The sequence below is a fragment of the Phyllostomus discolor genome, chromosome 3 (genome assembly GCF_004126475.2).
Source record: "Phyllostomus discolor isolate MPI-MPIP mPhyDis1 chromosome 3, mPhyDis1.pri.v3, whole genome shotgun sequence".
NCBI classification, from domain to species: Eukaryota; Metazoa; Chordata; class Mammalia; order Chiroptera; family Phyllostomidae; genus Phyllostomus; species Phyllostomus discolor.
The window spans coordinates 33594716-33614988 of record NC_040905.2 but is presented as its reverse complement, the minus strand read 5'-3'; the positions used below and the strand labels follow the sequence as shown (position 1 = coordinate 33614988).

General features: G+C 59.0%; 1 protein-coding gene and 1 long non-coding RNA gene across 2 annotated transcripts; one reads left to right on the top strand and one right to left on the bottom strand.

Annotated features, from left to right (window-relative positions):
• Positions 1-10953: 10953 nt before the first annotated feature.
• Positions 10954-16700, bottom strand: IRX4 (iroquois homeobox 4). The gene is made up of 5 exons (XM_028518222.2): positions 15681-16700; positions 14949-15200; positions 14031-14152; positions 12796-13124; positions 10954-12357 (listed from the first exon to the last, which is right to left on the bottom strand). Exons 1-5 carry the CDS (start codon positions 15723-15725, stop codon positions 11531-11533), a joined length of 1575 nt encoding a protein of 524 aa, XP_028374023.1. The 5' UTR covers positions 15726-16700; the 3' UTR covers positions 10954-11530.
• On the top strand, positions 14175-17670 carry LOC118499433. The gene is made up of 2 exons (XR_004901912.1): positions 14175-14362; positions 17371-17670. It is a non-coding gene; the product is annotated as an uncharacterized LOC118499433 (long non-coding RNA).
• Positions 17671-20273: the final 2603 nt, after the last annotated feature.

Sequence of the window (20273 nt, the reverse complement as noted above, 5' to 3'; positions counted from 1 at the left end):
TAGAGGTTGTTTTGTGTTGTTTTTAACTTGTTTTATTTTTTTTGTTTATTTATTTTTGTCCTCTTTATTACACAAATTAAAATTTGAACTGCTTGTCTACCTGAGTGCTGGATACATCATGATTGGCAGGTAACCTGAAAGATCTCTGTAGGCCCAGCCATGCTTGGGTACCCCTGCTACCTGCTGGGTCCAACACCTTGTCTCTGGTGGTCAAGACCTACCCCTTGGCCCTGCCATTCTGGGAGCCTGGTCCCTATTAGATTGAGGTCATGCTGAGGGAGTATATTTTGTGGTCACAGCTATGGCAGAGTCTTTGAGAATGGGGCTTCTCTCACCCATCAGTTCTCCAGCCTGGAGAAAGGTGTATGCTCTGCATGGGCACAGGCAGTGGGGAACAGGCTGTGCATAGTGAATCTAGCCACCATTGCAATCCTATGTCCCCATGCTGGTGTGCTTTCCTGCTGCCATTCTGACTTCCTGCCATGCAGGCAATGATTGAGTCCATGTTTCCATCTACCAATAAAAACCAAGAGCTGCTCTTACTGCCCAAACCAATGCTGAGAAGCCAGGACACAGCATTGTGGCAACCAAACCCATACACTTGCCTTGGACTAATGCAGACACCTTTCAGCCTGGCCTGTGGCCCTTAGGATCATTGCTGTATAGTTTCTCCATGTTTCTGTTAATAAAAATTGTAAAATCTTATGGTTCCTTTTGTGTGCATGGCCTGTCTTCCTGGGGCATAGTCTGTGCCTGACCTCTGGGGCCCTGGGACTGAAGACTGGTTCTGGGTTTCACAGCCATGAGAGGTGACAGGCTACAGGTTCTTTCTGATGAGAAGCAGGCAGTATGGGAAGGGTGGTGGGACATGTAGAGTAATTGGAGGGTCCAGTGTTCTCAACCCAGTAGGTGGCAAAGTGACTTGCATTAGCCTGTGGCACATTCAGCTTGAGAATCTGGTTTCCAGATACCGTGACCCTCCGGCTACTGGAGATAAGGGCTTCTTCCTTCAGGCCAGCACAGAGGTCTCTGGTCCTGAGAGGTCAGCTGGGAATTCAGTGCCTGGGGTTGTCAGTGTCCTTGGTGTGCAGCAAGCACATGGTCAGCAGAACCTTGCCCTAAATAGACACCAGCTCTGGATGACCACAGGTGACAGTAAGAAAGTATTTTGTTGTATAGCCCACACAACAGACCTATAGATCACCCTGCTCCGGTTACCGTGGTGACAGGGTCATTAAGGCCTCCTAAAATTAGATGAGGAAGCTCATTCCAGATTCTTATCCTAGAGGACCTGTTACCTGGGATGAGCAGCTGTGATGATTAGTACATGGTTATAGGACACAACAGAGGAATGTGCACGTACACAGAAGTGGGAGAAGCTGAGGTCAGGGGCATCTGGAAAGCTGTGGTCACAGGGAGGGAAACAGCCTGACATCCTGGAGGGGAAGGGGAATGCTCCTGAGCATGGATGTTTGCAGGCCACGGTAGCCTTGATTTCTCAAGGGGTGCTGCAGACTGCTGGCTCTCTCCCTCACCTTCTAATAGATGAGGCTTCCTCTGGTTTGACTTCCCCAACTTCTTGGAGGCCCTGTGATGACACACTAATCTCAGGCCCTTCAGGGGACTAAGGAGAGCGGCGTGAAGGTGCACACGGCAACATTCTTTCCAGCCCTGAGGAGGGCCTGTGGCACGGCCACGCCAGTCTGAGGCCCCTGCTTCCTTTGTTCCCCTTTTCCATGCAACTCGTGCATGGCAGACCCCCCCCCCCCCCCCCGCCCCAATCTAACCATAGCACTGTCTGGTGTGCATGAAGCATTGTCTGGACAAGGACCTTTTGTCCTAAAGGTTCTAACACCTGAACAGGCCTGAAAGTCTTTAACATCCATTGAGGCCCTGCTTCCAAGCCCTGCCTGAGTAACTCGGAGGTGGTTGGTGCTCAACCGTGAACGCAGGGTGGCCCTAGCAGACCCTGTGCAGTCATAACACGTGGGGCTGGACCCCTCATCATGGTCTGACTGCCCGTGTTCCTGTCTTCATGCCCTTGTCTCATTAAACCTAAGTCCCCAGGGAGGGTGATAGCTGATGCTGTAGACTATTGGTGTCACTGTACAGTAAGGACATTAATTATGTCCCTTTTCAGAGCACTCTTGATGAAGGGGAGACACTGGAAACTCAAGAGGGGAGAGGAGAAATGCAGGTTCATGAACCAGTCCTGGGTGTTGGAGCTTCAGGTGGTCAGCGAGGTCAGTGGGGGATCAGGAGGGACCAAGGAGGGTAGGGGGGATCCAGGTGGCCAGTGAGGGTAACAGGAGTCCTGGGGGGACAGTGAGAGGTGCTCTCCACACTTCTCCCTTATCTGCCTGTGTTCCCTACATTTAAATGACAGATTGCTTTTATTTTTAAGTATCTGTATATTTGTATCTCATGCTTTCACAAAGGAACGTGATCTCACCGTTCTGTAATCATCCTGCTCACCAGCATCCACCAAAAGCCACGAGTAGGTTAGGGTCCTGGTGGGTACGAGGGCTATGAAATTCTGTGCTTGCCCAGCCATTGGTAATGACTGAGAGCAAGATGCAGACGTATGCCCACAGCCTGGGGATTTCTCTGTGGTTCAGGCTTTGGGAAGGCAAAATCTACTTTAAGTACAAGAATAGCATTCTGAAGTGAACTTAATGGCAACTAGGATGCATCTGACAACAACAGAATTTGCTTCTTCTTCAGTCTCCTTATTTCACAGATTTCTTCAAGTAGATGTGTTTATATCAAAGATATTCAAAACAGGGGTGTTGCCTTAAATGAGGGAAGAAAATGTTAAGTATCAAGGATAGTAACTTATTTTGTACTTGAAGCCAGAAGAATAAAATGAATACTCTCTGATTTCCAGAAGCAGGGGAAGGAAAACAACAACACGGTTTGTATCATTAGGGAGAGGAGGAGGGGGCCTTTGGACCGGAGGGCATGAGTCAGAAGGCTGCCCTCCCTGTCTCCACCAGTGACTGCCATCTCCCCGGCCACTCGGCCGCTTGATGTGGTCTGGACAGCAGAAACAGGTGAAAAGTTACTAACGTCCAGATAACCCCCAATCAGCCTCCTCTGCCTGCAGCAGTGGGTGGAGGACCCGTTTTGGAATGAAACCAGATAAGAAATGAAAACTGGACTGGGGGTGGGGGCAGCTGGCCTCTGCTTGGGGCAGCTGGAGTGCCTGAGCCAGGGGCCGTGGTCCCTTCGCGTGGAGTGCAACCTTGCTGGGAGGTGTCCTCAAACCACACAGCCCCTGCCTGCCTGGCGCACGTCTGGGGTTGTGCGGTGCTTCCTGGAGGGCTCAGCTCCCAAGTCCTCCTGCAGCGGACATGCTAGGCTGGAACACTATTGAGAAAACAAAGGAGGCCAGAGCAGGCATATGAGTACTTAACACATGGTCTCCACCCTTCCACTCCTCACCCGCCCCCCCCCCCCCCCCCCCCCCCCCCCCGCCCGCAGAGCCTGAGCAGGATGAAGCTGGAGCTGTCCTCGGGTTCCCAAACCTTGCAGTCCCAGTCTCACCAGGTCTCCACAGTGCACCCTGCTGTGGCCACACTCACGCGTTTACTCCCCTCTGATCTCCAGCTGCCTGCACTGTGCCCCAGGCACCCCGCTCTGCAGATGGCGGTGAGCTGTCCTGAGGGCAAGAAGGGAGAAAATGCGTGGTCAGGCCATCACCTTCCACCAGGGCTGTGGTTGCTTTCCTGAGTGCTGTGGGCCCAGGGTGGCCACGTAGGCAGCTCCTGTTCCCCACCAACCTGCTGACTATGCAGAGCTTCCCCTCCCGCCTCCCAATGCCGGTTCTCTCTCGTGGCCTGACATCCGTCTCTGGAACAATCCCCCAGGAGCTGCCCCATGACCAGCCACACACACACAACTGATTCTTTTACTAGACAAATCCCAGGCAGAAAGGGCCAGGTGTGAACCCTGAATTTTGATGGTTTCCCCATCTTTGGTGTCCCACCTCCCCCTTCCTGGCCACATAGTCACAGAGTGACTATTGGGAGCAGAGGGCAGCCTGCTGCCACTTGCAGTGGACTCTCATGACTCATAGGTGCAGATGACAACATTTGCCTTCACTGGAGCTGACCACCCTAATGCTGGGACAGCCCTTCGCCCAGAGGCCCTGTGAGCCACCTCCACAGGTGTGGTGTACCCACCTACTTGTAAGATATAAACTATGCTCTTGCCCCAGGCTAGTGCTCTTGCAAATCTGGAGTTCGTGTTCAGGCTGATTATTGTGAACTTGCACTAATGTTCCATGAAGAGAGTCTTTATCATTAACACATTAATTAATGTTCCATTTGCAGCCTGATTGTGAATGGGAGTCACTTGTGTGGGAGACAGGCCTTGCTCCCTGCTGGTGAGGTCGCTATGAACACGCAAAGGCGCAGGGTGGAAGGGAGCAGGGAAATCTGTCACCTCTTCTCCGATTGCAGGTCAGGCGGGGTCGCAGGGTTGCACTTAGACACTCTTAGGCTGGAGTGTCCAGGCCCAGGCAGGCCGGGAGGGCATCCCTCTCCCCGCAGGCCTGTGCATTCAGCGCTTTGCCATCAGGTGCACAAGAGGGCTCACTTGGGCACTGCCCAGCACACAGATCCTCAGAGGCTCAGGCTGACTTCCTGGTCATCTCCCTGGTACACTGGACACTGCTCCACTGTCTCTTCTTCCCCTCCTATCCCACCTCAATCACCCCACTCCACTTGGTGAAATCCTGCTCTAGAGGGGGCCAGTGAGGGCACCCTGACCAGCATGCCCTGGTCCCTATGAGGCTGCCCTGTGCTGAGGGAGGCCCTGCATGCCCCTTCCTCCCTTGCCTCTGCCTCACCGGTCCTGCAGCCTGTGCTCCAGAGGAGAGGTGGCACCACCTGGCTCATTTTGCAGCGGCAGGGGCTCTTCCTCCACAGTACGTGTGTGAGCGTGTTCAAGTGTGCTTCTGTCTTAGTGAGCACACATGCTTGTGTGAGTATTCATATATGTGAGCATGCATGTGCACATGGGGACGTGTGTGCCTGTGTGTGCATGAGAGCTGCATATGCACATGGGGACGTGTATGTAAGTGTGAGTATATGCATGTTCATGTACAGTGGGGTCCCTTCCTCAGAAGATTTCCCAGGACAACCAGTCACAGTGACCTAAACCTTTCCCAGGGACCACTCCTCCCAGTGGAAGCTCCTCAGACTCAGTCTCTGGAACCTTTCATTCTCCTCTTCTCACTTTCCACCTCTGCCCATCCTGCCACCTGTGAGCAGAGAAGCTCTGTGCCTGTAGGCCTTCAGGGAAGGTGCCCAGGGTGAGGTCAGGACGCTGTCAGGCTAAGGGTCCCTGCCTGGTACAGATGTGACTGCGCCTGCGTCAGGGGCTCTGCCGAATCAGCAGCAAAGCAAGATCTGCCTCGTGGCACTCACACGCCCTTGTGCACCTGGTTCCCTGTGTTTCTGTTCCCCCAAATGTCTGGATTTTATCAGCTTATCTGAGTCTTCCTGACACAAGATCACTCCCTGCCATGTCCAGTTGGGTCACTAAGGTGTTAAATCATCACATGAAAATCACCTTTCCTCTTGTCCTGTGGTTTGTGCCTGCTGCCTTCATTCTGGTGGGTTATTCATTGGGTATTTCATTTCTGTCCCTGGCCACCCCAAAGCCAAGTTCAAGACAGCAGCCCAACCTGCATGCACTCGGACACCATGGACTTCCCTCCCCAAGGGAGCTGCAGCAAATGCTTGAGGTTACCCGCCTGCTCACTGTCCCCCAGGTTTTCCCAGTCCAGCCCCGTGTAAGACTCCCTTGGTGTTGCTGTCCCTGCCTCAACCCTCCTCCCCCACCCCGTGTGTCTCCTGTTAAAATGAACACTGTCCTTTCCAGTCGGTGCCCTGGCATCTAACAACTCCTCTTGTCCCATCTGTCACAGCGTGGTCTGCTCTCTGACACCCCAGGTGGCCCAGCTGTGGGCCCTCCCTGCTCACCACAGGGTATGTGTAGGGGTGTGGGAGCTCATTCTGTAGAGAACTAGTGAAGCAGGGAGGGGACGAAGATAGAGAACGTGTTAAACCTGCTGGAAAGGCTTCCAGAATCTCACACAGACCTCTCTTGCCCGCCCCCCTCCCCCAGCCTGGCCTAACCAGTGGTGCCACCAGTGGGAGCCCGGAGCAGGCAGTCACTCAGCACCCCTTGTGCCCAGCACAGGCAGCAGAGGGCCCTGGAAGAGTGGAAAGTGGGGTTTCACGCAGTGTTGTGCACATGACTCGGTGAATGTGTCTCTCACAGGTTGGATGAGTCGATGAACACACTGATTAGGCACTTAGAATAGTGTAATGCCTTGAGAAGCAGAGGGGTAAACACTTGGCTGATAGCCTTCCTGCCAGTTTGCTCCTCCCCTTGCACGGACCCATCTCTCTGTTTCTTTATTACTATTACTAGTAGTAGTAGTAGTATTTCTCCATTAGATTGTGGGCCCCTAATCACATGGGCCATTCTGCTCAGTCGAGTCCACATCTACACAAGAACAACAGTGGGAAGTAGATGATCGTGCAGAAATTCATCTCCTCTGGGGGGCCCCTGAATGACCAAGTCTCTGTAACTAAAGCAGAATCACCGTGGGTGCTGGGAATAGCTGTCTCAGCTACCTGCTGTGGGTGAGGGTTCCAGCAAAGCCAAGAAAGTCTGTCTTGGTCTAATTCTCACTCTGGGCAATTGGCATTTTCCTGCATCCTGGGTTCAGTTTGAGCCCGCAAGGCTCTTAGTGAGCGGAGCCTCTGCTCCCTGCATTCCGCCCTTGGAGTGTCGCATCCTAGAAGGAGGTTTTGGAGCCTTCTCTGCCCAGGACAGGACTCTTGCTTCTTCAAGTCCACAGTGGGCTTTGGCTGATGTCAGAGACTCTGAGGAGATGCCTATCCCTCTTTCCCCAATGGAAAATTGGAGAGACCTGGCGCATAGGGCTCAGGCGGGCACAATGGGCAGGGAGCCAGTCTGTCCGTGGACTTTCAATCAACCTCCTGCCTTCACTCCAAGAGTCAGAGTCCTTTTGGGAAAAGGCATGTTTTTTCCCCCACAAGTACCAGTATTTCTCATCAAGTTGATGCCAGACAGGTTGGAAGGTGGTCTTCTGACCCACCACGAGTTTCCCCCTCCCTTCTGCTCCCTGCTCCCCTCCTGGCTGCTGGCCTCCTCTCCCCTCACAGCCTCTGCCTTTCCTCTCTCTCTCTTCCTCCCTCCTCTTCCCCTGCCCCCTCTTCTGTCTCCAGAGCCCCATTGCTCCTGTGCCTTCCAGCAGGGCCTCAGGCTGGGGTAAAGTTGAACAGTCCCTGCTTTTCCTCCCCTGAGATTTGCTGCCGTCCTATAACCTGACCCTGGTTAAGGAACTTTCTGGCTTCTTCATCTCAGTGACACCCACGGGAGCAAATGCTGTGGTCAGCATCACCTTAAGAGAGGTGACAGGGTGAAAGGTGAAGCAACTGCCTGGAGATGAAGGGCTTCCGTGGCGCTGCAGGAGGGAGAAGGCGCCTTCCTGGAACGTTGGAAAGACAGCGCTGGCTGGGAGGCAGTGCCTCCACTGTACCAGTCCCTGCAGTCCGGGCCCTGCCCCGGCTGGAGAGTCTGTTCCTCAGCTCCCAGACCCCCGGGGCACCGCACGGTTGGCTAGAGGTCTGTGGGCGGGGCCAAGCTCAGTGTCCCTTATCCTGCCCCCATCCTCGGGAGACAGTTGGCCTACTCCAACAGGTGACTGGGGAAAGGACGGGAACACGGAGAGAACTTGCTGCCTTTCTCCTTCTGTTGTTCTCTTTACTGGGGGCGGGGAAGGGGAGGGAAATGGAGAGAGAGGTCAAGAGAGAAACAGAGATGGGTAGGAAGGAGGGAGAGAGGGAGAGAGGGCGAGAGGCACCGGGCTGTTTGCAGGGGCACCACCGGCAGGCGCGTCCAGGGTAGCGTGGGTGGCATAAATCGCAGGCACAGTCTCTCCAGACGACCACTTTAAATCTTAATTGGTTGCCTTTTAAATATCATTTAAGGGCCTGCTTCCCTGCCTCCCTCTCTCTAGTTAAGAAGGTGTCGTGTCAAACTCTATTACCTTGCTGGACGTCTCTTCCTTAAGTTAAAAAAAGAGGGGCGGGGGTGGGAGGAAAGGAAGGAAAAAGAAAAAAAATGGAACCATCAGCAGCGGTTTGAGGGTCGATAAAGCTTTTAGATTTTGAGACGGTTTCCGGGAGCCCATTTCCTGCGGCTAAGAGTTGTTAATGGAGCTTAAGGAATTATCTTAGATCCGCGCCCGCGCCGCCGTATATTTCCCGCGCCTGTTCCCCTGTCGGCTCTGGATCTGCTGCTGTCAGACTCGCTTAATGAAAAGTAACGCGCCGCTGATTGCAGTTTTATTTGGGCTCTATGTAAAGAGCGCCGTTAATTTAGCACCCTCCTCGGTGCGTTTGAATTCGCTACGCCTGAGTGGCTGAGCGTCGGTCCCCAGCTCCTTCCCTGACAGCCGCCCCGGGAGCGCAGTGGGGCCCCGCCCGGGGACCGCGACCTTTCTGCGTAGCATCCTCTCGCGTTGGCCGCCCGCCCCGCCCCACGTCGGGGCCTTCCGCGCCTGTCCCCCCAGCCCCCAGCCCCCCGCCCCGCGAAGATCGGCCTGAGCGCCGGTAAGGCGCACCAGTGACACCTTCCACAATGCTCCCCCAAACGTCGGGGTGTGGGGCGAAGTGACAGTCTCAGCTTCGGGCGTCCTTTCGGGTTAGTCGCCCCGGGATGTGGCCGAACCCCACCTCCCCCTGTGATGTCTTTATGTCACAGAATTGTGCAGTTTAATCAAAGAATCCTCTTTCGGCCAGCCAGTTCCACCGAGGACTGGGTGCCCCTGCAGTGTGGGATGGCCCTGGCCTGGGTCTCGGGGGCAGGCGGGGTCCCCAGGCACCAAGGTGCTGGAGCTTGAGGTCCTAGGGCCACAGGCCTGGGTGACCGCGCGGGGAGGGGTGGGCCGCCGCGCCCACCGACCTGCCCCCCAAGCCAGCCCTGGAAGTCCCGCGCCCCCGCAGCCCGTAGCGCACAGCCCCGGGCCAGGCGGGTCCAGCCTGCTACACCCGCATCCTGGTCCACAGCCGCGGTCCTCCTCGCCCAGCCGCCCGCGTCCTCGAAGCCTTGTTTTCGAGGAAAATGCCTGGCTTTGTCTCGGGCTGGAGTGGGGGCGCTGGGGCATCCACATTAAAATTCCTGGCGCCCCAGTCTCGGCCGCAGCGTCTCCCCTGAGACTCCACTTTCGCTATTACTGTCAAGTACCCTTGACTCTTTATTTTTGCCCTTTTATCTATTACAACTAATTCGAGTTCTTTTGCCCTTTTCAGTCTAAGACGTGGCTTTCTGCAAAGCCTCCCCCTGCCAGCGGGCTCTCGGAGCGCCGAGCCTTTAGAAATTGAGGGGTTTACTGTCAAAATGAAAATTTCACTTCAAATTATCTTGGCTGATGCTCGCTCGCCAGGCCGGGGGCTCTCGCCGCAGCCTTTTGACAGGCACATCAGCGGCGAGCTTCCGAATCTGGATAATATCATCCAAGAGAGCGAAAGTCAATACGGTGACAGCGCTCGGGCGGATACAATCCAATTACTGCGCGCGGCCGGGGCAGCCTCAGCGCGCAGTGAGTCCCCACGCAGGGAACCGGGACTGCTCCCTCCGCTGAAGGTCTGAGCTTCCAGATCCCACCATTCAGAGCTGGGGGTCTGGCTGACGTCCGGCCATCAAGGTCTCACCACTCAGGGTGCCCGGGCAGCCCGAGTGACCAGCTTCTGGCCGCGAGGTTTCCCTCCCTCGGATGCGTCAATTCTCCCCATGGCCAGGCCCTGCCGGCTAGTCAGGCCAGATTTCCAGCGCCCCTGGCCCCTACCCCACAGGGCCCTGGGTCAGTCCCACCCAACCCCTGGTAGAAAAAAGCCCAGGCCTGGCTTGTCCCTCAAAAGCTGCCTGCGGCCCCCGGAGAGGACCCGCTTCTCCAGCTGGTGTCTCCGTGGTTGCCAATCTGTCGGCGTCCCGGACAGGGGCGGCCATCGACCCAGCGCTGCACCTAAGAGCCTCTCCACCTTTGCAGGCTCTCTGGCTTGCGGATCCGTCTTTCCTCGGGACTGGTGGAATGAGGAGGCCCAGCAGGGCCTTAAGCAGAGGGCTCGCAGGCCAGGGGCCAGCCCCAGTCCAGTGCTCACTGCGCTCTAACGACCCCCTCCCAGGCGCGGAGATAGACGCCTGCGGGGGTGGGGTGGGGGAACCCAGTTTCTGAAGGAAGCCAGGGGTCTGAACCTCCCAGGACCCTTGCAGAGGTGAGGCAAGGACCGTGTCCGCCCACCCCAAATTACTTTTCGGATTCTGTCCCTAATTCCTCCCTAGCCCAGAGTCAGCTCTGCTGCCGACAGTGCGCTTTTCCCCAGCTAGCAGTGGGAGATGTTTGCCCGCAAGGCCCCAGGCCCCAGGAGGAAGGGGAGGCTGGATTAGGAGCCTGGTGGGGCCCTGCAAGGCCATGGGCTCCCTCAGAGCACAGTACAAGGCCCCCCAGCAGAAAGTTCTCAGGGCGGTCAAGTCCTGGCTCCTTCCCCACCAATGCACAGTCCCAGGGAATTTAGAAAGTTTAAAAGTTATTAAAATTAGTCTAGCCAAAGAAACTCCCATTGACTCAAAGTTCTGGAGTCTGGTAATGGGGGACAGTTTAAAAGTTTTGGGTCTCTCATCCACTTCTGTCAGGGGGTTCAACAGAATCCTGAAAGTTTACTGCCCCTCCCCCCTGTTTTCATTTCCTTTCCTTCCTTTTTTTTCTTTTAATAGCCTTACCAAACCCTGCCTTAGGCTCTGCAGGCAAATTCCTGGGGACTCCCGGGCCAGTACCCTTCCCACTCCTCCCTGTGGGGATCAGACCCTTTTCTCCGACAAGTTCTCAAGTGTCTACCTCAATGTGTTCACTTTGCAATGCAAACATCACTCGGTTTTATTGGTTTTGTTGTATCAGCCTCTGAAGCAGGCAATCACTGGTGTGAACATACATTTAAAAAACATAACTTTGTCGAGTCAAGAGTGTGCAATAGTGTATATTCAGGGGAGTGCTCCGGGTGAGATGTGCCGAGGATGAAGCCAGAAGGTCAACAGGCCGAGGGGTCCTCAGAATGAACAGGGGCATGCCTTGCACCCAGAAGACAGCGACACGAATAAAGCCTGGAACCACAATGTCTTCTCCTTGTAAACTTTTGGACGTAAACTTTATGCTTCAGGGCGGCTGCCTTCTGCTTTGGGCGCAGCCTAATCCCACGGGCTCCTGAATCTGGGAATGACCAGGGTGGTCGGTGGACCTGGCGCGGGACGTAGCCAGGGGTTTGTCCGTGGTTCCGGGAGACCGAGTTCAGACCCTCCCTCTAGGGTGGGCGAGTGGCCTGAGCTTCGCTGCGCGTTCGCCTAGCTTTGGAAACTGGTTAGAAAAGGAGTCTTTGACCTGCGAGCTGCAGCCTGAGCACCGTTTCCTCCCGGGCCCGGGGATCCCGCCCAGTTAAGCGCAGAAGGGCTTCCCGCTGGCCTTGGGTAAAGCCAGCAGCTCCTTCGCAGTGCCGGCCGCAGGGGCGTCGTGGGGCGCGGCGGGCGGGAAGGTGCGAGTCAGGGGCGACGTCAGCACGTTGGCGCCCGCCCCTAGCGAGCGGCCCAGGGGCCCCGGGTCCAGGAGGGCACCCTTGGCGGTGGCCCAGGCCTGGTTCAAAGTGCTGTGCCTGAGGACGGGGTCGTGGAAGACTCCATCCACCCAGTTTCTGAGACTGGTTACCGGGGAGTCCTGGTGCCTGTCTAGGGCACCGGCGGCGGCCGGGGCCGCAGGCGAGGAGGAGGGGGGCGCCAATGAGACGGCCGCAGAGGCAGTAGGGCCCTGGCGCTTGAGCATGCACGAAGGAAACTCAGTCTGGCTCAGGCTGGTGGCGGCGGCTGCGGTAGCTGTGTGTGCCAAGGACCAGATGCGCGGCTTGACCTCGAGGCCCGCAGTCGTCCCCGCCTGCACAAAGCCCAGCTTGGCCTCGCAGGCCTGCGGGCCGCCCCCCGCACCCGGCTGCTGCTCTGGCCCAGCTACCACGCTTCGGAGGCAGCTCCGGGCCCTCTCCAGGTCCTGGTCCAGGGCAGCCCGGCCATCGGCAGCCAGGGACATCCGGTGGGCGCTCGAGGCCTCTTTTCCGGGGGCACTGGGGCCATCAGGAGCAGGGGGGATGCGTTCTAGGCCACCATCCAGGGGCTGGAAGGGAGGTTTCAGCTCACAGTCTGGGGGCTCGGCATCCAGTGGGTCGAAGTCCTCCAAGTCGCTGAGCTCCAGGTCCTTCTCTTCTTTGCCCAGGGGCTCTGCCCAGGAGAGAAAGAGTAGCCAGAGGAGGGAGAGAGAGTAGTGGGTCATCCAGACCCCTACCTCTTTCTCCTTCCTAACTCTGTGTCCACGGTTATGGGGCCTGGCACCTTTCTTCCTACTCCTCATCTTTAGAGGCTCCCAGTCCCCAAACTGGCAACACCTGTGAGTGGACTTCAGCCTCAGATCAGTGGTGGAGGGGGTGGGTGTCTGGTGTTTTAAACATAATGTTGGATTTCTTTACACATGCTCTTGGCTTACCACCACAGCTTCTCCCCCCCTCCCACTTCCGCCCACAGACCCCGCTTGGGTTAGTGCATTCCTTTGCTGCCCAGGGCCCCAAGGGTGCAATGCCTTTAGCGATTCTAGAACCCACAGAGAAGGCTCAGGGAGTCCGGACCTTAAACTCCAGCCCCAGCATCACCAACTCTACCCACCTTCATTCTTGGTGCTCTTGACGGGCTCTTCTCGGGCATCCTCCTCAGCCCCCTCTTCCTCCTCACCCTCCCCGTAGGGCCGCTTCTCATCCGCACACTTGTTCCTGGGTGGCCACGTCATCTTGTTCTCCTTCTTGAGGCGCCGGCGGGCGTTGGCGAACCAGGTGGAGACCTGCGTGAGGGTCATCTTGGTGATGATGGCCAGCATGATCTTCTCCCCCTTGGTGGGGTAGGGGTTCTTGCGGTGCTCCTGCAGCCAGGCCTTGAGCGTGCTGGTGGTCTCGCGAGTGGCGTTCTTGCGCCGCGTGCCGCTGTCCATGGTACCGTATCTGGAGACAGGTGGGCAATGGGACACCAGGGCAAGGCACAGGTAAGCTTTCAGTCCCCGTCGTGGGGCGGGGGGCGGGTGTTTATGGTTAAGACCTGAGCTGCAGCCAGGTCTTGGCTCAGGCTGCTGCCCATGGGGGCAGCTGTTTCTGGCCCAAGGGCAACAAGAATGTTTATATTTGCTATAAGAAACCTGCGTCCCTTCCTCAGCCAGAGAGGCCAGAGGAGGTGCATGAGCACAAGGCCCAGCCAGGTGTCTGTCACTCTATACAGACGGATATGTCTTCGGGCGAGCCCCTTTACCTAGCCTCTCACCTACCCCTTGGATCCCGAAACCGGGAAAGCATGTGGCAGAGCTGCGAGCCAGACTATGGAACATCCGGAAGCAGAAGTGGTCGTCAGCGCCAGCAGAGGAAAGCGCCCACAGGGTCTACACGGCCTTTCTGTGGTTAAATACGCAATGGTGGCCCCTCGGAAGACGGGGCATGCTCCCTGCGAGCGCACAAGGACTTCCCCGACTCCGGTTCCCACTGTAGGGGCGGTGGGCGGGGCCCAGACGCACCACACGCGCTGCACTGCTTGTGGTGGAGGGAGGCATCGGATGCCTGGGCAGCGAGACGAGGCTCCCTCAAACCGCAGCGCAGTGAGGACTTTGGGGGAGTCTGGAGAGCCGGGAGACAGTGGTGGTGTGCAGACTGGAGACACTTTTAACCCTGGCTGCTCGGGCTCGCCAGGTGGCGGGCTGGGGCCAAGGCCTGGTCAGCCCAGCAGGACCTTGAAGAGACGAACGCCCCTTGTCCTGCCTCCCAATCTTCCAGGGGGCGTTGTGGGGCTGCTTGGGGTGGGGGTGGGGGTAGCTGATCAGAGGGCAAGGGCCCCGGTGGCAGTGAAGAGGGTCGGCCCCTCACCTGTCATAAGCGTACTGGCCCAGTGCCGGCTCGTACGGGTAGTAGGCGGCGGCGGCGGCGGCGGCGGCGGGCGCGAGGCCCGCATGCGCAGATCCAGGGGCGTCCTTGGAGTCGAAGCTGTTCTGTGGGAACAGCAGCCTGGGGTCGCGGCTTCCAGGACACCGCCCAGCTCAAGCTCCTCCCCTAGGCCCCGGGTCCTACGCGCTTCGCTCCCTTCCCCAGACTGTCCCTAGTGCCTAGGCAGCGAAGGAGCCCAAAGACTTGGAATGAGGAGACTGCTGGGGCTTGTTGCGGGAATGGGAAATGAGTGTAGAGGACCCAGAGACCGGAGGGTGAGATTGGAGGAAGGGAGGAGGCGGGGGCTGGGGAGCAACAGAAAAGAGGTGGGGTGAGGAGGGACGGGAAAGAATGAGCGGGGAGAAAGCGAAGAAATGGGGAGGAGCCAAGGGGACTAGTAGAGAGAGGGCCAAGGAGGGAGGGGAAAGGGAGCGTCAGTGGGGGTCCTGGGAGGAGAGGGGAGAGGCCGAAGGAGGCCAGGAGGAGGGAGGGGGCTAGGGGAAGTGGGGGCGGAGGGGAGAGCCCGCTCCTACAGAACCAGGAATCTGATTAGAAATTAATAGCCACCCGAGAACAATCAATGCATTAAATACTGCAGCGCACCTGCCAGGTCGTCCCAACAGGGGCGGGGTAGGGGCGGGGTAGGGGTGGGGCGGGGGCGGAGCTGGTGGAGCTCCCAGCGTCTGGGCTTGGAGGTGCAAAGTTGAAGGAAGCGTCTCCCACCCCCTACAGTCCTGGGGCCAGGGGCCTCACGCCTCTTCTTCGGGAGTTAGGGAAAGCGAAGTTGGCAAATCGAGGGGTAGGGGCGTGGCGTGGCGTGGCACCTCAGGAAGGTTGGAGGTGCACCCTCTCCACCCTTACCAGCGAGTAGAAGGCGGAGGCCTCGGAGCCGTAGGTCACGTAGTTGCCGTAGCCCTGCGAGCCACCATAGGGGCCCCCATAGACACCCAGCGCCGCGGCCGAGTTGAGCTCGTGTCGCGCAGTGGCCAGCAGCCGGCTCTCGTAGACCGGGCAGTAAACTGGTGCTTGGGCCGAGGCGGCGGGCCCGGATTCCGCAAGCGTGCGGCCACCTGATTCGCAGCACGTGCTCAGAGAGTTGGTGGTCATCAGAAACTGGGGGAGAGAGGGGCCGCGAGGAAGGGTGGGCCACCGGCAAGGCTGGGGCCCTACTCCTCCATCCGCCCCTCACCGCCCAGGAGGCCATGCCCCTTGTGCACTGGGTCTACCGTCCACGCCCGACTGCACGCTCCTTCCCGTGGGAAGCCTGCGCCCAGGCCCCCTCCAGCCACGTGGGTTCCAGCCAGACCTGCCCAGGAGTGTTCACACCCTCCCTGAGGGATCTCCAAAGCCACGCACTCCCGCAGGTGCCACGTCTCTCCTGGGTCCTTCGGGGTACCGCAGCCTCAGAGCCCCGGGGTGAGGGTCAAACAAGGGGGGACTGGGGTCCCCGCCCGTCGGAATTTCTCAGCATCCCTGCCCTCCCCGGGGCTGGGCATAAGGGCCACGTGGCGCAGGCTCTGCTCGCTGGGAAGTGACATCGGATCGCTGGATTGCCCGCCAGCCAGCGTTTCCAGCCTCGCGTGGCCTCCTTACCTGCGGTGCCGAAGAGTAGGGGTATCCAAACTGCGGGTAGGACATGGCGAGCGCGGCCCGGGGCCGGCAGGCGGGCTGGTGGGGTCCTGTGCGCGGGGGCCGGCGCGGCGAGGCCACTGCTCCGGGGCCGCCGGCTCCTAGGCGCTGGGGGGAGCGAAGCAGGATAGCCGGTTAATTCACCCACACGCTCGGCAAACTTTTCTAATCGGGTAGGAGAGTCAGCCGCGGCGGCCGCCGGGATCCTTTTAGCTTCGCAATCCAGAGCCTCAAGGGGGCTTTGGGACCGACCGGCCTCACAGCGGAGACACAAATACATATTTTGCAAAAAAGGAAAAAAAAAAAACCGATCTCGCGAACCCGTCAAGTCAGATGTGCGCGGCTTTAAGCGGCGGAGGCTCTGACGTCAGCCCCCGCCTCTGCCCGGCCTGGCCGCAAGGGCGCGGGTCACTCGGCCGAGGTCCGGCCGGGCGGGGTGCGCGGAGGGTCCAATGCGCTTTAACAAATGAATTTCATCCGAGGAGTCAAGATCGCCCCAACGAACAGCGTTTCTCCTTAGTCACTGAGGACGGGAGGCACTTTTAATTAGAATTTAATTAATGAGCAGCTGCTCCTCCCCGCGCCACAGTAATCATTAGTCTCAATTACAAATAAGACGTATGAGGGACACACGAGTGAGTCTTCATGAAGATGTAATCAACAGTTAAAATTAGACCCGCGCGGGCTCAGGCGGCCTCGCGGCCTCGGCTCCCCGCGCCTCTCCAGGTGGAAGGAGAGCGACTCCGCCGGCCAGGCGTGTGGCGGCGCCGGCCCGACTATTGTTTAATCGGGTGTCGGCAACGCCTCCCACCAGCGTGAATCCCACTCCGGGATGGGGTTCCAGGGCCAGAGGCGGTAAGAGCAGTGTCTGCATCTGGAGGTCAAAATGCCCTCAGGTATGTGGGTCCTGGGGCCTTCCCCAGAGCCCGCCACTCCAGGGTTCGGGGGCCCAAGGGCTGCGCGGCTTGCCACACTTGGCCGCTGTGTCCCTGGGGAACGCACCCCGCAACCCACGCCCCCTTCTCCTGAGAGCTCTGGCTCAGCGCAGGGCCCTGCTCTTCCTCCTCCTACTCCTCCCGCCGGGGCAGTCCCTCAGCCGCCCCCATCCCCCAACCCCCGCCCCTCACGGCTAAACCCGGGACTGCCCAAAATCCTGTGCGCTCGGAAGAGCAGGTTTCCAGACTCCGCTTTGGGGCGCCTCCCGCTGCCCTCGCTCCTCCCGGCGACCTTCGGGGGTAGGCATGAGGGAGGGGCTTTGGGCGTCAGACAGAGGCATCCTTTCCAGGCCGTTTTGCACAGCTCCAAGACCCGGGCGCACCGAGCGGTCTGGGGAGGGGGTCGACTGCCCACCCCAGGACTTCCGCCGCCAGTCCGAGCCGCCGCGGGACTTTGCCCCAGTCCAAAGCGGAGGCCAGCAAGCAATGGCAAGGAGCGTCCGGGCCACTCGGAATTCGCTCCCCGACTTGTGTGCCCGCCACCCTCCGGGGCTCGGGCTCGCCCCCGCTGCTCTCGCCCCGCTAGGCCTCCAGCGCTCGGAGGGAGCCGCGCTCGGCGGCGCTGTGCAGACTTGCTGGGAGAGATTCCTGGGTTCAGACCTGCGAATTGCCCCAGGGTCACCCTCTAATTAATGATGACGTTCTCACTCTCTCCCCAGCTGCAAGCCTGGCTCCCAGAAACGAAATCTGCCCACTCTGACAGCTCGGTTGAAGGTGATTGATGACTATCTGGAGACCACAGTACGCATCATATAATATCTGCTGCGTAATTGCTTTAATTTACAGATGAAAATACGAGTTCTCGGATCGCATTGGACCGCAGCCGGCCACGTCCGAGCTGCTTGCAAGGGAAAGCCATCGGAAATAATGAATAGCCGCTCCATGCAAATTATTCAGACACTTTAGCGTCTGTAGCCGGGAGAGATATATAAAGAACACGAGTCAAATGACATTAATAATTGTTGTTTGAATTCTGTATTGATTTCGCGGCGGCCGTGTTTATTTCTTTCTCACCTGAATTGCTAATATCACCTTCCTGTAAATAATAAGAAACTAGCCACCGGGGCTTCTTGGCAGAAATGAATCTCTCAATCTCTCTCCGTCTTCCTCCTCCACTCCTCCCTTCCCCCATCGTCCCTCCTCCCAACTCCTTCCAGTTTTCTGGCTTCCGCTCAGGTTTTTCCAGAACGTCCTCCTACTTCCCATTATTTATTGTTTACAAACAACTCGTTCTCTCCCAGTAAAGAGGCCTGGCGGGCCGACGGAGGGGTGCCAGGCCGGGGTGGCTGAGGGCTCAGGGAGCAGGAATCCCGACGCAAGGCTGGCGTTCAGCATCCTTTCCTCACCCCATTCCCGTGGCCCCAGCCTGGCGACTGTGACAGCTCATTGGACTGCGGAGTAAGCCACCAAGTCTGGCGACGGCGTATCCAGGCCTGACAGCCGCGGTCCCTTCCCCCAGACTCCTCCGCCACAGCTCTCCGAAAACCGCGGCGCCCCTGAACACTCGACCATTCGTCTCCCGAGCTACGCGCTCACTCTTGGAGCCTGGCAGGCACAGACCCTCCTTGGGGATCTGGGGGAGGGCTTTCAGGAGCCTCCTCTGGCCGTCACTGCACTGTTTTGATTTCCTTTCCAGAATGAGCGTGTAAACAGACACTCCCAGCCCCACTGGCCTGCCCTTTTCTCCGGGGTGACCATCTCCCCGATCCTGAAACCCAGCTTCCTGCCTCTACTTTCCCAGGCGGCTGAGCACTGATTCTCTGCTTCCTGCCCGGCGCAGGCCCCGCCACCCTGTTTGGGGAAGCTTGGGGCTGCTCGCCGCGCACCCAGGTCCTGCGAACCAATCCCGGAGGCGGGGTCAGCGCGGTCTGCCCCCAGACCAACGCTGCACGACGACTTCCCGCTGACAGCCTGCTTCTAGATGAGGCCCGCCTGTCCGGACTGGGCTACTTCCCGTGCCATCCTTGTCCCATAGATAATGCCGGAGTCACTGTCAAGTGCCCTTCACTAAAAGGCCAAGCCTGGAGATGAGGCACCTGGGTTTTCCTCCAAGAGCAGACTGAACAGGAACCCCAGCAATTCAGGTATCATCTGCTAAATGCACCCGCAAAGAGGAGAGTGCTAAGCCCATGTTCCTCAAGGGACCCCCGGTTCTAAATATACCCCTGAGCAGGACCCGCTGGGTTCGCGCGGTTCCCCACGGTCTGGGTGAGGTGCCCCCCTGGCCTGCCGTATTCCAAAGCAGCCAAGGGTGAGGTTGCCTGTAGACGGTTAGTCCCGAATGTTAGAGGCCTGTGGGTCGCTCTTGCCTGGGGATGTTGCAGGCGGTCGGAACCTTGGAGGGCCTCTGGGGAGCTAGGCCCCGCCCTGACCTTCTTCCGCTCGGGTGGGATTGTCGACCCTGTCATCAGCTGAGTCCAGGCATTCCCTGTTCCTGGAGTCGTTCCTGAGCCCACCCAGTCCCTCCTGCACGAGAGCGAGGGTGGGGTGGGATGGCGGGGGATTCTGTCCAGTCCAGCGAAGTTTAGCCCAGGAAGAGGACGGAGGCGGGAGCACGCAGCGCTAGGCAAAGGCCTTCTTTTCGGAGGCTTAGGGCCGAGGCTTGGGGCGCCTGTGCCCGTTCACTGTTCTCGGACACCCGGGCGGGGTGAGGGGCTAAGTGGCCTTCTGGTTGTCGGTGGCACCGCACTCTCGAACCCTGCCTGAGGTTGGCAGGTCACTCCTTCGCAGCCCGCACAGCCAGTGGGGCGAGCTTCAGGCACACGCGTTGAATCATCCCCGAAACGCCCTCCATCCCAGCCGGCTCCCTCCAGCTCTCCTGCCGCGCCCCCACCGCGCCCCCGCCGGGCCCGCCCGAGAGGGGAAGGCGCGCAGTCCGAGTGTCCTGGCGCAGGCCCCGCTGACTCCCTAGCCCCGCGCCGTCCCCCCGCACCCCGTTTTTTGCAACTTGCAGCGAACGCGGCGGCCTCCAGAGACCCCACCGGCAGGCAGCAAACTTTGTGCTCTCCAGCGCAGGAGCGATCCTCGCAAAGTTTGTGCGGCCGAACCCACTCCCTACCTGCGCGGAGGACGCGCCCGCCCGCGCCGCTCAGGCGCTGGGCCCACGGGGAGCAGCGCTCAGCCCGGGACGCACCGGGGAGTCGCCACTGTCGCAGCCGCCCGCGCCCCTCGGCTGCCGCGCGGAGCCTCCGCCTCTCCGTTAGGGGGGAGGGGTCTCCTAGCCCCGGAGCGGGGGCGGGCGCCAGGACCTCGCCTACCTGCGGTGGCGCCGGGACACTACCGCCGGCCGGAGAGAGCTCTGCGCAGCCACTCGCCGCGCGCGCTCCGGCGGGGAGCAGGCGACAACTAATGGAGACATTTCCAGGCGGAGCACCTGGCGAGCAGAGCGCGCCGGCGTCCCCAGGCGCCGCGGTCGTCAGTCGAGCCCGCACCGGCGTGACGTGGGCGAGCGAGCGAGCTGCTCCCACCCGGCCTCCCATTAACGCTTTCCCCCGCGGGCGCCGCGCACTTGCCAACTTTCCCCTCCGCGGCCTGCGCTCTGGGTACGCGAGGTGTAGGAGAC

Excerpts from the sequence above, each read along its gene's own strand:
- IRX4 (XM_028518222.2), bottom strand. The coding sequence starts at position 15,725 with ATGTCCTACCCGCAGTTTGGATACCCCTACTCTTCGGCACCGCAG. Across the intron at positions 15,201-15,680 it reads CCTACTCTTCGGCACCGCAG|TTTCTGATGACCACCAACTC; the intron begins GTAAGGAGGCCA and ends TCTCTCCCCCAG. Across the intron at positions 13,125-14,030 it reads GGCCAGTACGCTTATGACAG|ATACGGTACCATGGACAGCG; the intron begins GTGAGGGGCCGA and ends ACCTGTCTCCAG.